General features: G+C 40.0%; 1 protein-coding gene across 10 annotated transcripts in view; it reads right to left on the bottom strand.

The window, feature by feature from the left end:
* Positions 1-16247, bottom strand: part of foxp2 (forkhead box P2) — a 118746-nt gene that overhangs the window by 69807 nt on the left and 32692 nt on the right. The window contains exon 1 of one of the 10 annotated variants that reach the window (XM_055189852.2): positions 5105-5740. The exons of 5 other annotated variants lie outside the window; for them this stretch is intronic. In XM_055189852.2, the coding sequence (XP_055045827.2) occupies positions 5105-5287 (183 nt within the window). In that variant the 5' untranslated portion in view covers positions 5288-5740. Of the gene's footprint in view, positions 1-5104; positions 5741-16247 lie in introns of those variants that run through there. 4 more of the 10 variants (XM_055189857.2, XM_055189859.2, XM_055189860.2 and 1 more) reach the window with 4 other exon arrangements.

Here is a 16247-nt window from a genome sequence, read left to right as displayed (position 1 = left end):
TGATTGCCTTTACTCAAATTTTATGAACAACGTAATGGAGTGTTTTAATGCTAAAGAAGTATATAACTAAAGTAGATATATATATAGAGAGATGTACTCATTTAGATTATTACTCCTTCCTCCAAGCATTTACATGTATGATTGTTGCAATCCCCCTCTGCATGCGATACTACAATTCAAGACAGCAGTAATATTACGCTAGGTGAAAAAAATGACAATGGATTTTTTTTTCACCCAATTTGAATTCGGTTTTGGGTTTAATGACGCGGAATACTGATGCTGTCATTATAGAAACACACATTATTAACACTGTATCCTTTAAATCCACATGATCCACAACTGGCGTGTAGGTGTCTAACCGAACGTAATACTCATGCAGATGTATGCAAAGCGTATTCAGGAAGATCAGGTGGTGATTTAACCCAATGACAGCGGTGAGATAAATTAATTAGCCATCTGAAGGTAGCGTCCAAATCTGCCAATTACAATGTCAATTAGAAACACATCCTTGCTTTGCAATCATTTCCACACCGGGAAGCGGACCTGTGTGTGTGTGGGGGGGTATGTTATGCATGTGTCTGAATGACACTGAGTGATGCAGGGAGTCTACTACGGTACTGTACCGCCTGAGATAGATGGACTGAAAGACAGAGAGAGTGAGAGAGAGAGAGAGAGAGAAAAGCCAGCAACCCAAAGTCTGTCTTTGTTCATGACTCCTTTCACTCCGACCCTTGGGGCCGACCGCCTGTCGCTATATCAGATCACCCTCTCCTAAAAACCTACCGGGACATGGGGTATATTTACAGCCCTTACTAGTCTCGGTGTGACTGATAGTCGTCTTCACCCCAAGAGTAGTATGTGAACAAGTTCCTTCCCATTTGTTAAACTGGAAACATCACGCAACCATCGCTGTGATAAACACGGAGCTTGTCAGCTTATCATCACAATGACTCTACTGCACCTACATTGTAATTGTATAGAAGGAAAAATGACACCATCAGATTTAATCATGCTCGTACCTGCATTGATAAAAATCCAATCGCTCACTTTATGGTATAAATACACATTATGTGGTGATTTGAAAGCATTTGTCTCTTTTTTTTGTTCTTTAAATGCTGTAGCATTGCGTTTCATTTCTGTGTGTGTAAATGTTTGCTCTCGGCTGTGCAAATCTGTCCTTTTCATCAGGTGAAAAATCCCAGATCCTGACGACGCATTAAGAGGTACGGCTGTGATTTCGGGTGGGTGAGCAGAAACGTGTGCGTGTGCGAGAGAGAGAGCGAGCACTTACATGCCAGATGTTTCTCATACACACTCTTCTCATCACATAAGTTACTCACGCTCATTTACAAAGCTGATCTGATTGTACGATCACAGACGTTCCCTCATTATCAAATGTAGCACCCTGAGCTCAAATTACACTCCTTCCAAAGGTCTACAGCGAGTGACCGAAAAGGGGCTCCAAAACTCTAAGAAAAAACACTACACTACTTTCTCCAAGGTGCACCCTTGATTTTTTTACCGCGCACCCCTCTATCCCCTGATAGGATGAAAAAAAGGCTTGATGATTATTTCAGGGAGGCATCCGAAAGGCAAACTCTGTGATCCAAAAAACCCCGTCATTATCGGCGCAACGCTCAGGTGCCAGGAATCCTCGCGTCGCGAGGAAAAGGAAAAAGAGGGAAAAATGCTAAAAATTACATTTCACAGTCCGCTAGCTACACCCGTGCCGATTCGGTTAAGATATGGATACCATTTAAAATAATCGCAAATTCTGTGCTCCACTGAAATTAATTCATCATTGCCATAAGTTACAATGCATGGAAAATAAAGCAGATCAGCGTCCCGTTATTTTCAAATATTTAACAGATACTTAATAAATCAAAATGCCAGATTTAAATCATTTCGAAAATGGGAGTCTGGGCACAAAATAACGACGTTAAGTTTTATTTCGGTTTAATTAATTCTCTGCTACACGTGTGCACCGAATAGACGGCGATAAATTATAAAGAAAGATGACATTAAAAATGCCATCAAATAAAGTAACACTGTACAGCACACAAACGCCTCTAAAGTAAAATAAAGTCTTTTTTGGCTCTTGAGGGGCGCCAAACATATAGTTAATGACTTCCCTCGAAACCTGAATGTGATATTACAGACTCCTTCTTTTCAGATGAAGGGATTTCAAAGTGATTCACAATGGACGAGATTACAGAAAGAGAGAGTAAGCGAAAGCGCATTTATAGTTCAAAAATGAAAGGCTTGGATGAATACATTGCTTTTTAGGATTAACAGTATGCAAGGTAACAGAATCAAGTGTTGTTATCTGTGGTAAAATGAGAACACATTCACCAAAGCCACAGTTGAATTTCAATTCATCCTTTTTTGCGGACCATAAATAGACGGGAGTGCGATTCAATTCATTCAACAAAGAATATTCAGAAGTTAATTCTGTGCTATTTATATTAAAAGAAAAAAGGATGGAAAGATCATAAAGAAAAGGCCAAAATAAATCTGAGATGTGGAACTAAATCTTTGCCATAAAATAAATCCTCCAAACTGTATATAATTCATAAATGTTAAACAGCGCTGCAAACTACATTGTTCCCACATATTTCAGAAAGCGTGCGGCAGGATATCAGACAGCAGAGAGCGAGGGAACATTTCAGATTTTTAGCCGGCGAGCGCCTCCCCTCTTGGTGAAAAGCAAGCAATGTCTTGCGGTGACGTTCTGCGTTTGCATTTCGGCTAATTTCTTTAATTAACTCAGCCCACCTAATCACCAGTAATTGACCTATAAAAGTAGGAGGCCCTGTTGTCTGCGCCAATCATCTTTAGCAAACGGCAAGGTCTCTCTCTCCCTTATTCTGCCCCTCTCTCTCCCAAACCTTAATTTTTCCATCTCCTATTTACCTGACTCGACCGCATATTTCATTTCAATGTTCTGCATTGTAATAATTATCCTTTTCGTGCACGAAGGGGGGGGTCAGCGGTGTGTGGGGTGAGATTAAAAGGCGAGGGGTGTAGGGGGCAAGCGTACTTGCCCCTGCCCGGCGCTGAGAGGTGCTTATGAGTTGTACGGAGGTGACGGGCGCGTTAACGACCGGGACGGCCCCGGTGCCGCCACACAGGCGCAAGGCCGCGGAGACATAGCTCATCGTGACGTTTCCAGTTATCTGAGGATGATTAGGGTCATTATGTCCCCGGCTCTGATTTATGTCGTCATTGTTTCGCCTCAGTCCTGCATCGATAGATCTTAATGAATTGGTAAATAAGGCCGAAGATTACACTTGACAACACCCCAACATTTCTCATTCATACCAGACAAGATTTATGTAACCAATTAGGGCGGTAACAGGCGAGGCTGGTCGAGAGAAAAATAATCTTTCCAGAGGAAAATTACCCAAGTCTAAAACCTCGACAAAATAGATAATGGGCAGTCTTTAAGGGAGACTTAGTCACAGACCAAGTGAAGGGTTCTCAGAAGTGCATTTAAAGAGGGTAGCTGCTCTTGTAAGACTTTCAAATTGATTTTTCCTAAAAAAAAAAAAAAATTCAATCACACAACAGCAGGAAGTCCGGCACACGCGCGTGATCTAATCAGCCACCATCTGCATGTCCAAACCAGAGGCCATGAAATCAATAGATTAAAAATTAACCTCTCGCCAACAAAGAAGAACTTTGATATGCAAATATGAACTCGAGAAGGTAGATTGCAAACTAGTACAATACTACAACTGCATGACTTCACTGTGTGATGCCTCGACAGAAGAAATTCATTTGCATTTTTTAATAGTCTGCTATTTCAATTATTTAATTTTCAAGCTTGCACCGTGGTCGACTCATTTTGCATTAAAATAGCAGATAAAACGACTGATCATCAAGGAGCAGACACCGGGCAGGAGATCCCGAAGGGTTGCGGAGAACACAGAGAGGAAACGGAGAGGATGCCGGCTCGTCTCGTGCCGCATCCCCCTTCAAGCACATGCAAATAAGGCAGTGCTGCTTAACTGCATCATTTATGGGGATAATAGCGGCATCATCATTACGGGACTCAAATTAAATTACATCACAATTAGCATAACAAAGTGATTGGTTCAACTTTCAAAACAAATACCCGGCTCGGCTAATGAGCGGTGTTAATTGGTAATAGGTAAACAAGTTTAAGTTAAACAATTTTTAATAATTGCCTTGTTTTGTTTTTTAACAAGGTGTAAAAAGTAAGCTTCAAACATGTTATTGCCAAGGGGATTCATACAATGAAACACAAAAAATATGTAGCATTTAATTTTATAGCACTAAATAAACGACTCTGGAGAACAATGTAAATCATCCGTCTGGTGAATTGAACGGGTCTAAATCTCCATATGCACTAATCATATACTTCATTATACATCTGGGTATTAAATTATAAAGAAGACCACCACTACATTCCAACACAAAGCCATATAAAAACTTAATAATATGCTCATGATAGTCCAATAGCATGCTTCACTCACCCTTATGAATATTTAAGTAAACAAATTATCTGCCTGCCTTTGATAGGAATAATTAGTACTGGAGGGCTAATCATTTTACTGACCCCACCTCCAAAATGGGACAGGCTCTGTAAAGTTTTAAATGATTGTAAAAATCAGACTTATATAAAATAAAAACATCATGATATATATATAAATATGTTTTATAATTGTTAGCTTATTAAATTAGTGACAAACGCTGTTTAGTTAACTGCCAGTATAAAAATAAAAACAATTTTTTTCCAGCTTGATTTCCCATTAGCACATCATCGTAAACTCCACAACACAAAATTCCCTCTTTAAATCAATGCATCTACTAGGCAAAGTTAAAGCACACAGTTCTCCAGCACGAGAACACACACTCGCGCGCACTTAACAGCGTGCACGCACACACCCGCGCAAAACCACATTCATTATCGTCATTGCTATTATCACCAGCAATTAACCCGCAGATGAAAGCAGCCCACAAACCCAACCGGAGCCTTGAGGAATGACAGAAAAAAGTGAAAGAACGAGAGAGACGCGTACGGATGGAAGAAGGAAAGCTGAGGAGGACAGATGGATGAATAAAAAGGGGGTTTGATTACCTGCAGGTGAGCGGCGTGGGACGGCGGGCTGGAGAGGTTGTTTGGCGGAGAGTTGCCGGCAGCGGTGAGCGTCACGGGAAAGTGTGCGCGTTTATCGATGTCATCACTCCAACTGTGTTTATACAGACTCGCATCATAAACAAGCGCCTCTTTGGCCCCGTCCCTCACGCGTCGCTCATGCATACTTAAACCAGCAGTGCACCCATTAAAAAAAAACAGCCCCCTATCTCCTGACAATTATTCCTTCATCTCCACTTGTCACCGAGCAATTACGACAGCGCGCAGACAGGGCCCAATAGGAGACGGGGGCTCCGACCGACCGAGCAAGTGGAAAAAGTGCCAAAATGGAAATGTATCGCCCTGACCTGGACCTTTTCTGCGACAAACTGGAAATAATAAGATGGACTGTGTATTTTCCGTCTGAATTATTATACAGCTGTTCTCACTTCCTAAGCTTTCTGGACTTTCTGATCTCAAAAATGCTCTGTGTCCCTCTCCTTTCTTTTTTCTTTTGTAAAGAAGTCCTTGGTGAGTGAGCTGAGTGTGTGTGTGCGTGCGTGTGTATGTGTGTGTGTGACTGCGTGCTGTATGCTGCATGTGCGCTCGCTCACAGCGTGCGCGTATAGCGGGGCTCGGCTCGCGCTCCGCCGGGCGACTCTCACAGCTCTCATTTGAGCGAGCAGCCGCGGCACGCGCACACACACAATTCTCTCCCTCTCTTTTTCTTGCAATCTCCTGTATCTCTCTCTCTCTTTCTCACATACGCCTGCATTACGGCTACTTTCGAGGGGATTTAACACACACATGCAACTCGGAGGACGTCTTGACTCCCAAAACACAGGTAAGTGCGCATGCATGTCTTTTAATTCTAGCCTTGCCTGCATGAGGAACGCTAAGAAAGGTCTTTAAATAAAAAAGCTCTTTTAATGCATAAACACACCACTGAATCCTGCTTGGCACGCATGTATTGCAAAAACCGAGAAAGTAACATACCTTTTAAAGTACAGTCAATCCCATTGAGAGTCATTTGAAGAAATCAGGAATAAGATGCCAGAGGAATCAAAAGACCATCAGAGAAAAATAAAAGTGGGGGGTACAAAGAGGAAAAAACTAGCTGACGTTCACTGTATATCAAAGAAATATTTACACGACCAGCACACAACGGCTCTGCCCAATCACGTCTGAGACCCGTGACATTATTTCACGCCTGTAATTAAAACAAATCAGCCAGACCTCTGATTGTTTTGGCACCCGACGAATAATGATACACCAAAACCAGAGGGTTGATTGTCGAGAGGGGATTTTTTTTGTTTTCAGGAGCAATAGTTTGGATTCTTGTAAAATAATAAATACACGTGCATTTGCTTCGCAAAACTTTTGGTGCAACTTACAAAACAAGAAAAAACGAAATAAAATGTAAAGCAAAAAAAAAAAAAAACAGAACAGCATTTTCCTCACATCAGATAAACCTCATAATCCACATCACACAGGCAAATGTGTCTCTACAGATGTTAAACGAATCTAAATGACTGACATATTCTTGCATTTACTAACCATAATTAAACCCACAAAAAAGATGAGATATCTGTCGTACTGTAAACAGTACACGGGGGACGAAGCGTGGAGCGTTTTTAACTAATGGTGTTTATTTAATCTTCTGTATTTTTTCTTCTCTCACACATCCATTTGGTTCTTTTACCCTGCATGCCACAGATGTTTTTCTTCGCGGCTCCAGCAGACAGGAATCTACTCGCGGAGACGAAAGCCACGCTCTCCCCCAAGAGACGAGTACAAAGGCCAGTCTGCACGCGGCAGATGCAAAAAGAAAGTCCATCTGCCACGGGCTTCCCGTCACCACATGGAGAGCGTGTTTGCATCGTCGCCGCTGGAATGCGAGCGAGGGACCAGCTGCTGGTGAACGGGCGAGCGCGTGTCAAAGTGTGCGAGGGGTGAATTTTAAATAGATTAACCAGAAGAATTAAAGTTAAGCCTTTCTGTCAAGATTAATATGAAGTTTCAAACCACTTGTACATTTAATTACCCCAATGTTACGAGTGTAGTTTGCTGAATATTGGCACACATACACTCGGCTCATATTGAGCAAGAACTTTCATGTTGTGCACGATCCACCCAAGCCAAGCATGACAGATTTATTAAGTTTAGGATCTAGCCTCCAACGCATTGTAAGATCACTTGAACTCCCAGCTCGGAGCATTACGCTGGCATGATATAACAGGCTCAGAGAGTAGCACATTATCTACCACCTCCACTGAAACATATTTTAACTCCATGATATCATTATAAACCGCTGATTTCCAGCCAAAAACTGTAACGCGCCATTTCTGGCCTCGGAGTGGTGCGGACGCTGAATGAGGAAGTGTAAAAGGTTACGGAAGGCCGCCAGATGAACTGCGGCTAATGTGTCATTTTTACATTTCGCCCAAAATGTTAAAGGGTACGTCAGGGCCTAACGCTTACTCACGTAAGAGACAAACGTGACGCTTATTATTCTGACTTAATTCTCTTTTTCTCATTTCACAGGGCTTTGGACTGCCAAGGTCAATGAGGACAAACAATTTCACCAGTGGTGCTTTTAAGCACACACACAGAATAAAGTGCAGTGTGCGTGTTTGGGGAGGGAAGGGGGGTTTAAGGGAAACCGTATGGTGGCAATGAAGGGAACACCAGTGTGGCCTTCGCTCTAAGTGATGGCAAAATATCCATGGCAACTATTCATTTTCAATTAAAGCACACAGAAAATGCCCTGCCTCGATCCAGCAGTCGGTGTCAAGAGCACATCTACAGTATGCACACCATGCTTTTTATCAAGACGCACCATGCTGGTTCATAGTAACACAATCATACCCCATCTAAACCCTGACACTATAGTGGTAACACAAAAGCCAATTCATCTCCAAATAAACCCTATGCATACCAAGGATTAGTGACTGATCAACAGCAAGTAGTGACACTGCCCCCTTCTGTCTGACAAGTCTGGCATGAGAAGTCAAATCAAAAATATGTGCTTTATTTGTTGGCATTAGAATACAGTGTGGCCCAAAAGTCTTTTCTTTTCATTTTAACAGTTTATATTGCCTGCCTATATGAGTAAAAAGCTAAATTAAAGGATTAGTCCATTTTCTTAAAAAAAATCCAGAAAATTTACTCACCACCATGTCATCCAAAATGTTGATGTCTTTCTTTGTTCAGTCGAGAAGAAATTATGTTTTTTGAGGAAAACATTCCAGGATTTTTCTCACTTTGATGGACTTTAATGGACCCCAACACTTAACACTTAACTCAACACTTAACAGTTTTTTTAACGGAGTTTAAAGGACTTTAAACGCTCCCAGCAAGGCATAAGGGTCTTATCTAGCGAAACGATTGTCATTTTTGACAAGAAAACTTCTTGTCTATCTCCGGTCCTGTGATGCGCCAGCGCGACCTCAGGTAATTGTGTAATGCTGTGGAAAGGTTACGTTACATATATGAAACGCACATTTGCGGACCATTTTAAACAATAAACTGACATTAATTGGAATCATTCCACATACAACGTTGGAACGGTCCTCTTTCTCTACACTTGTAAACGCTGGGGCGTAGTTTCGCTTTCGTCATTTGTGACCTCTTGACATGATGACGTATTGCGTGAGGTCGCGCTGGCGCATCACAGGACCGGGGAAGACGAGAATTTGTGGTTTAAAAGTGCATATTTTTTATTTTTCTTGTAAAAAAATGACAATCGTTTCACTAGATAAGACCCTTATGCCTCGTTTGAGATCGTTTAGAGTCTTTTAAAACTCAGTTTAAAAAAATTTAAGTGTTAAGTGTTGGGGTCTATTAAAGTCCATTAAAATTAGAAAAATTCTGGAATGTTTTCCTCAAAAAACATAATTTCTTCTCGACTGAACAAAGAAAGGCATCATCATTTTGGATGACATGGTGCTGAGTAAATTATCTGGATTTTTAAAAAGAAAATGGACTAATCCTTTAACTCATTCCCCGCCATCCTTTTTTAAAAAAGTTGCCCGCCAGCATTTTTTTGTGATTTTCACAAAAGTTTCACAAAATGCCTTCTAGGAAAATTTTCTTCTATAAATATATAAACATACAAATACATCAAATGAAAGAACAGAGCGTTTGCTTTCAAACAAACAAACGTAATGGAAAAAAAATTAATCCTATTTTCATTTGTATCTTTTTATAACCTCTGGGTTTTTTATAACCTCAAAATTTTGAGCAAAAAGCTGGAATAATTGCATTTTTGTTAAGGAATTTTGTTATTAATCAGATTCAGAACGATTATTAAAACATACAAAATTTTAAATTATTAAATTAGTTTTTGCTTCAGTTTTTTATAAATTGGATAATAACAGAATTACAAATTACCGTAAAAACTTGTCAGGAAAGCGTCATTGGCAGGGAAATGTTTTCTATTAACTCTTTCGCCGCCAGCGTTTAAAAAAAAAGTTGCCAGCCAGCGCCAGCGTTTTTCATGATTTTCACCAAAGTTTAATGCCTTCCAGAAAATGTTCTTCTTTAAATATATAAATATACAATATACAAAATGAAAGAACAGACCCTCTGCTTTCAAAAAAAAAAACCCGTTTCATCCTACCTTCAGTAGTTCTTTTGTAATCAGCTTTTGAATATGGGTAGGTTTCTGCAAAAACATCCACATTTTGAGCAAAAAGCAGAGATAATTCCATTTTTGTGACGGACTTTTCATAGAGATCCCATTAAAAACGATCTTTAAAACAGACATGGACATGCAGCCGCTTGCCATAGGGCAATACTTCCGGGTTTAAAAAGTTGCGGATAATAGCGGTATTGCGGAAAGGCGGAAATACTCGTTATTGACAGGGAAGCGTTTTCTCTTGATTGACGAGATATCTCGTCAATGGCGGCGAAAGAGTTAATTGACGAGATAACTCGTCAATAGCGGGGAAAGAGTTAACATTAAATCAACAAAAAGTTTTTTCTTAGTATTTAGCATGCAGTCATGTACTGTGCAAAGAAGTAAACATGGTTAATGTCACAAATCATCATGTCACAACCAAAATATATTGCAGAATTTAACTTATTAAACTTCCATTTCTAGGTTTCAATGAAAGCGATAGTTCACCCAAAAATTAACCTGTATGAGTTTCTTTATTTTGTTGAACACAAAAGAAGAAATTTTGAGTGTACAGTGCACAGTTGATGGTACCCTATGACTTCAATAGTAGGAAAAACAAATACTATGGAAGTGAATGGGTCCCGGCAGCTGTGTGCTTACCATCACTTATCAAAATATTTTCTTTTGTGTTCAACAGAAACTCATACAGGTTTAGTACAACATGATGGTAAGGAAATGACAGAATTTTTATTTTTGGGCTGACTATCCCTTTAAATTTTGAATCCCAGATTAAAAGTGGACTCTTCGTTCTCTTTATCATTCATTATGTGTAATTGCATTAGTGTTATTGAGGATCTTTATTTTAGACCTCACAGAAAACAAGCAGCATTAAGGCTGTAGAGTCTACACGAATCCATGTCACTGCATCCTTACACTTGTAAACAGCCCTAATAAACCCTCACATGTATGGTATTTCTGTACAATGCACATGCTTTTGAAGGGTTTAAATAGAAAGTGACTCTTAAATAAGGAATATTTTAAGTACCCAAACACAACTGCTTTTAAGGGATGCATTGTTATCAGCTTCATCAATTAAAAAAACATCAATAGATGAAAGCTTATTATTTTTTTCTTTAAGTTAATGGCACTGAACGCAGTTGTTCATAGTCTGAAACTAGTCCAATTACGCTCAATGGCTTTATCTATTCATAAACAAAAAAACATTTCCTGGACATGTGCACATACCTGTTCTCCTTTTAAAACAAAATAAAAAATAGATTAATGGCAAACTCACAAAACCGGCCTCTTCATCTTAATGACGTTCTTCATCACAGATCAATATGACCTGAAATGGACCATTAGAGCACAATGATTATATAACAGGCAGCTAAACATTATAATATACTGTACTTAAGCACCGAGGTATCCATGGCAACCTTCCTTTGCCTTGCATACTGGAACCTTAATGAAATCCTATTAAGTAGCCTATAATGATAGTGCCCAAATGTATTTGCATATATACTTCAGTAGGCAGGGACGGGGGGGGGCGAGCAATGCTCGACAATCACAACAGCGCATGATAACAAGATAAGATGCGTGCGTTTAATCCGAGAAATAACAACCTCAAACCTCAAAGAGCTCTGAGATGCAAAGACACATCAGCTATAAAATAAGCTACGTATGGTGGCACCTCCATTAAAAAGCAAATTAAGCTCAGGGGCCAGGAGTGAGACGGCGGACCCCAACGGAGTCGGGTCAGAGAATCCCTTCACATGTGACTTCCATTTGCGATCCTGGCCGGACGCCCTACAGGACGTCCCAGAGAGTGTTTGCTCGACTTAATATCAACAGGCGCAGCGAGCGGCCCTCAGGAAAGGGTTCCTATTGAAAATAAACCAGCGCACAAAGCCTGAAACATCAACACGAGCCACCGGGAGCCAGAAAGCCAACGCTTGCTCGCTTTCTCTACGTTTAATGATACCTGCTCCACTCCAGCATCTGTAGGGAGGATTGAAGTATATATTTCAGTGGCGAAATAAAAGCGATCGAAATGACAGAAGTCAGACAGTTCAAGCTGACCGGCCACTTCAAACAGAAAGGCCCGCAGAACGAGACAGACTCTCCAGGTTAAATTGGCTCTTCTGTGTCTACCCTTAAAATGTGGCTCCTTCAAAAGCGCATTTGAATTAGATGAGTTGATGAAATCAAAGACTCGACCATGTGGGTAAATTTATACAAGCAAGCGCGGCTCGCAGCAGTTTACCTGTTATGCGGCAGATGAAAGCCATCTGAATGGCAGACGGCTTCTTTTTTCGCTCGAGAGATATTATAATACTGTACAGGCTGTAATTTATATTAGCGTCACATTGTTGGGAAAATGCGGGTAATGGGTATTTGATGCGCTTGGAGCTGCCAAACTTGTAATAAGATTAAAGGCTACGCGACGAGGACTCATCAATGACCACTCGACACGTTTGTCAACATGACAAAATAAAAAAACTCAATACAGTGATACATTCAGAGACAAAAAAGACATGAAATATTATAAGGGATGCTAAAGGCAACTAGTTTAACAAAGAAACTCAGTTGCACTTGCCTAGGTGCGCAAGTTACTACTGTAATGCTAGGGTGGCTGCTGGTTGTTTACAGGCCCAAGTCAAAAAAGCATGACATGCTTTTGTAAGTAAACCTACTACTAAGTAGGGATGGGATATCATGCGCATCTCGTCAGTAAAGCCAGTTACTTGATTAGTAATAAATTGCCATCACCTGCTATTCAGATGGAGCAGCATTTACTACACAAAGTCGTAGTTTATTAACAAGCTGGGCCATATCGCATCGATACGTCCGCGATAATTAATGCGTAATTGCCCTTATAGTCAGTGATCTACGACTTTATGTAGTAAATGACGCTCTATCTGAAAGCAGGTGATGGCAATTTATTACTAATCAAGCAACTGGCTTTACTGACGAGATGCGCAATGACAATCACATGCAAATTATCGCCCATCCCTACTACTAAGCAAGCTAGGACACTCCACTTTTTTTTTGAAAATATGCTCAGTTTTCAGCTCCCCTAGAGTTAAACAATTGAGTTTTACCATTTTGAAATCCATTCAGCTGATCTCCAGGTCTGGCGGTACCACTTTTAGCATAGCTTAGCATTATCCATTGAATCTGATTAGACCATTACTATTGCGCTAAAAATAACCGAAAAGTTTTGATATTTTTCCTATTTAAAACTTGACTCTTCTGTGGTTACATCGTGTTCTAAGACCGACGGAAAATTAAAAGTTGCAATATTCTAGGCAGATATGCTAGGAACTATACTCTCATTCTGGCGTAATTATCAAGGACTTTGCTGCCGTAACATGGCTGCAGCAGGCGCAATGATATTACACAGTGCCTGAAAATAGTCCTCTGCTATTGAAAGTTACCAACGGGAGTATTTTCGGGCGTTTAAGTTTAAAATAGGAAAAATATTGAAACTCTTCGGTCATTTCTGAGCGAGATGCCAATGGTCCAATCAGATTCAATGCATTATGCTAAGCTATGCTAAAAGTGGTAGCGCCAGACCTGGAGATGGGCTGAATGGATTCCAAAACAGTAAAATGTAGTGCACTGTACATGCACCACCAGATTTTTGAAACCCTGCATACATCAACCTGATTTCACTGTTAATATGTAGTATTTACACGTAACTTTAAAAAATAAAAGACGTATGTTTAGTATGTAGTATTTACACGTAACTTTAAAAAATAAAAGACGTATGTTTAGTATGTTTTAATAGATGCTAAAACGTACAATGTAGACGTATTTACAACATTTAAACGTAGCAATATTACGTTTTCACAGCTAAAAAATGTATAACATTTACGTATATTTAATTCCATAAGTATTGCTGTATAATTTCCCTTTAACCATTTTAGCGATATGTTACCACCTTAACCCTACCCTAAACCTTACCCTAAACCCTACCCTAAACCCAAACCCTTTTTATACAAAGTTTTTAAATTTCAAACGTACACCAACGGAAATGACGCAAATGTGTCATGTGGCACGCAAGAGCCAATGAGCTTTTGATATCACTGCCGTAAAACAATGTGTCGTAAAGCTTCTTGATGCGCGATATTTGAATTCAAATTTATATTAGCCTATAACGAACGCGCAATCTGACTTTACAGTTGCTGATGAAAACTCTGATCAAGATCGCTGGATAAAGGGCTGAATTTGGATCTGTTCCTTGCAATCCTATGAATTTTAAAGATGTGGATTACAGCAAATGAATAAAAGTAACATCTTTTGTGAATTTGTGTTTTGTTTTTTGGTGTAATTATTGCTTAGTAGTAATAATAACGTATTGCATAGAAGACAGTATAGAAGAAAACGCGTTTTTGTGTGTCATGGCAAACAAACTAAATATTAAAAAATAGTTAAAAAAATACATAAAAATGTTATTCATTTTAAAGTTTTAAAATGTTCAATAGTGAAATTCTCTGAATATCACAATCATTTTATTAGGTAAATGGGTAAACTGTCTTAAATAAAAGTCAGAAAATATGACTGAAAACATGTCATTGAGTAAGAAACGCCAATGCCCCCGATTTCAATATTTATGAATAGTAATAACTTACGTACAAATTTGTACGTTTGTAAAGCTGTAAATACGTGAATAATTTACTTATTAGTCCTGTCAAAACGTCGATATTATACGTTTCAGTGTGTTTTAAACGTAAGTAAATGTACGTATGGTACAGCCACACTGAAACGTAAAAATACACACGTATTCTCATGAGATCAAGTGGCATACATTGTACGTGTAGGTCGCACATGCGCTAACAAGAGAATCTAGTATGTTGCCAAGAAACGCATTGCATTTTGTTGCAATGTGCATGTGTAGAAATGTGTTCACGTACGAGGCAAATAAACTACATTTTGCAAGGATGTGCATTCGACTGTGCGTGTACACATAAAAAGAGACTATAGTCCAGGCTTAAGTATTAAAAACAGAAAAAAATCAGAATGAAAGAGAAAAAGAATGAGGACAAGAAAAGAATAAAAACAAAGTGATGAAGAGCAGAAGAAAAGTTGGGCTTAACAGTTCTCACATTACACCAAAACCAAACGTACGCGAGCGACATCCAATTCAGCAGTTCTGATTCTTTTCAATCAGACGCCAATTACTCAAAAAAAAAAGAGTAAATTAATTCAGGAAAACGCCATCCCACCAAAGAATAATAAACTCATTATGAGGAAATTTCAAACTTAACCGTTCTCCACGCCGCAGCTAATTTAAACCTAATTTTTTACTAGCCACTAATTCAGAGGAGGGGGGGACAGGGATAGGAATTACATCTGGAGGTAATTCACTGTGTGGAGGCAAGCCAAATAAAAATATGAGAGAAAGACAAAGGGGCGGCGTTGGATGGGGGACTTGGTTCTGGTCTCTGCAAATGGCAGAATGTTTTCACAACGCTGTCATCATACAAGGATCAGCACGGCCATAGGTGCCGCGGGCGGGACAACCCGTCAGCTGGGCTCAGAGGCCGGATCAAATCCCTGTTGATCAGAACGTCTCACATCGCCATTTATATTTAAAACATCTCATGCTGGATCACATGTCTCAACATCTGTGTCAACACATGACAACATCTAAAAGTGAGGGGGGGGGGCTTGTTATCCATTTCAGACGGCTTGAAAATACCAGAACACATAAATAGTAAAACTACTAGTTGCAACCTCAATCATGACCCGTATACTGTAACATGTGTACAAGCAGATGGGATGCTTGAATTCTTCGAACCTCACAAAGAAAGGAACAGCGGACGCACACATTCAGTACGCTCACGCGTGCTTCAGGTGGAAGTTTGGACTGCAATAATCTACTCTGAAAAGTGACTTTAAGAAAAGACATTTACATTCGACACAGACTATGACAGCTGCCCGCCCGCCCCCAACACCTCAATTTCAATGAACCCCCATGTCCTCTTGAACAGAAAATGTGTTTTCCAAATGAAAATAAACTGAGGCCGGCCAGTTTGAGGCAGTTAAAGTCGGGAATATGAGATCAAATAAAGACTCCCGCGGTGACTGAAAAGAAGAAATGAAATCACTTCTGAGGAGAGATGTACCGGGTAATAAAATCACTCCTTTATATCTTCCTAAACGCCACATGTTCCCGTGGAGTGGTTAAGCTTTGGCGCGGCCGGTCAAAGACAGTATGCGAGTGGCAATTTTTACTTCCCGAAGATTTCCCTACCGATATTCTTCTTAAGTCTCGCGCTCTGCAATTTGGCTTAAATGGCAAACTCTTTTAACGTCAAGTTGGAAGAAAACTTTTGGGGGAAATTGCTTTAACAACATTCTGGTGGTTAAAGGCGAACAGGAACTCGGTATTCCATTAGGCCGATATTACCGAGGGTCCCATCGACAACCCATTTCCATTCCGAACGGAATGGGGGTTGAATACGAGCCCTTGATTGGACGTCATTGACGGTACAAAGTGCAAACAAAAAACATCTCGCC

Source organism: Misgurnus anguillicaudatus, chromosome 1, assembly GCF_027580225.2.
Source record: "Misgurnus anguillicaudatus chromosome 1, ASM2758022v2, whole genome shotgun sequence".
Classification (NCBI taxonomy): domain Eukaryota; kingdom Metazoa; phylum Chordata; class Actinopteri; order Cypriniformes; family Cobitidae; genus Misgurnus; species Misgurnus anguillicaudatus.
The sequence above is the reverse complement of the archived record's forward strand: the minus strand, read 5'-3'. Positions and strand labels throughout refer to the sequence as shown.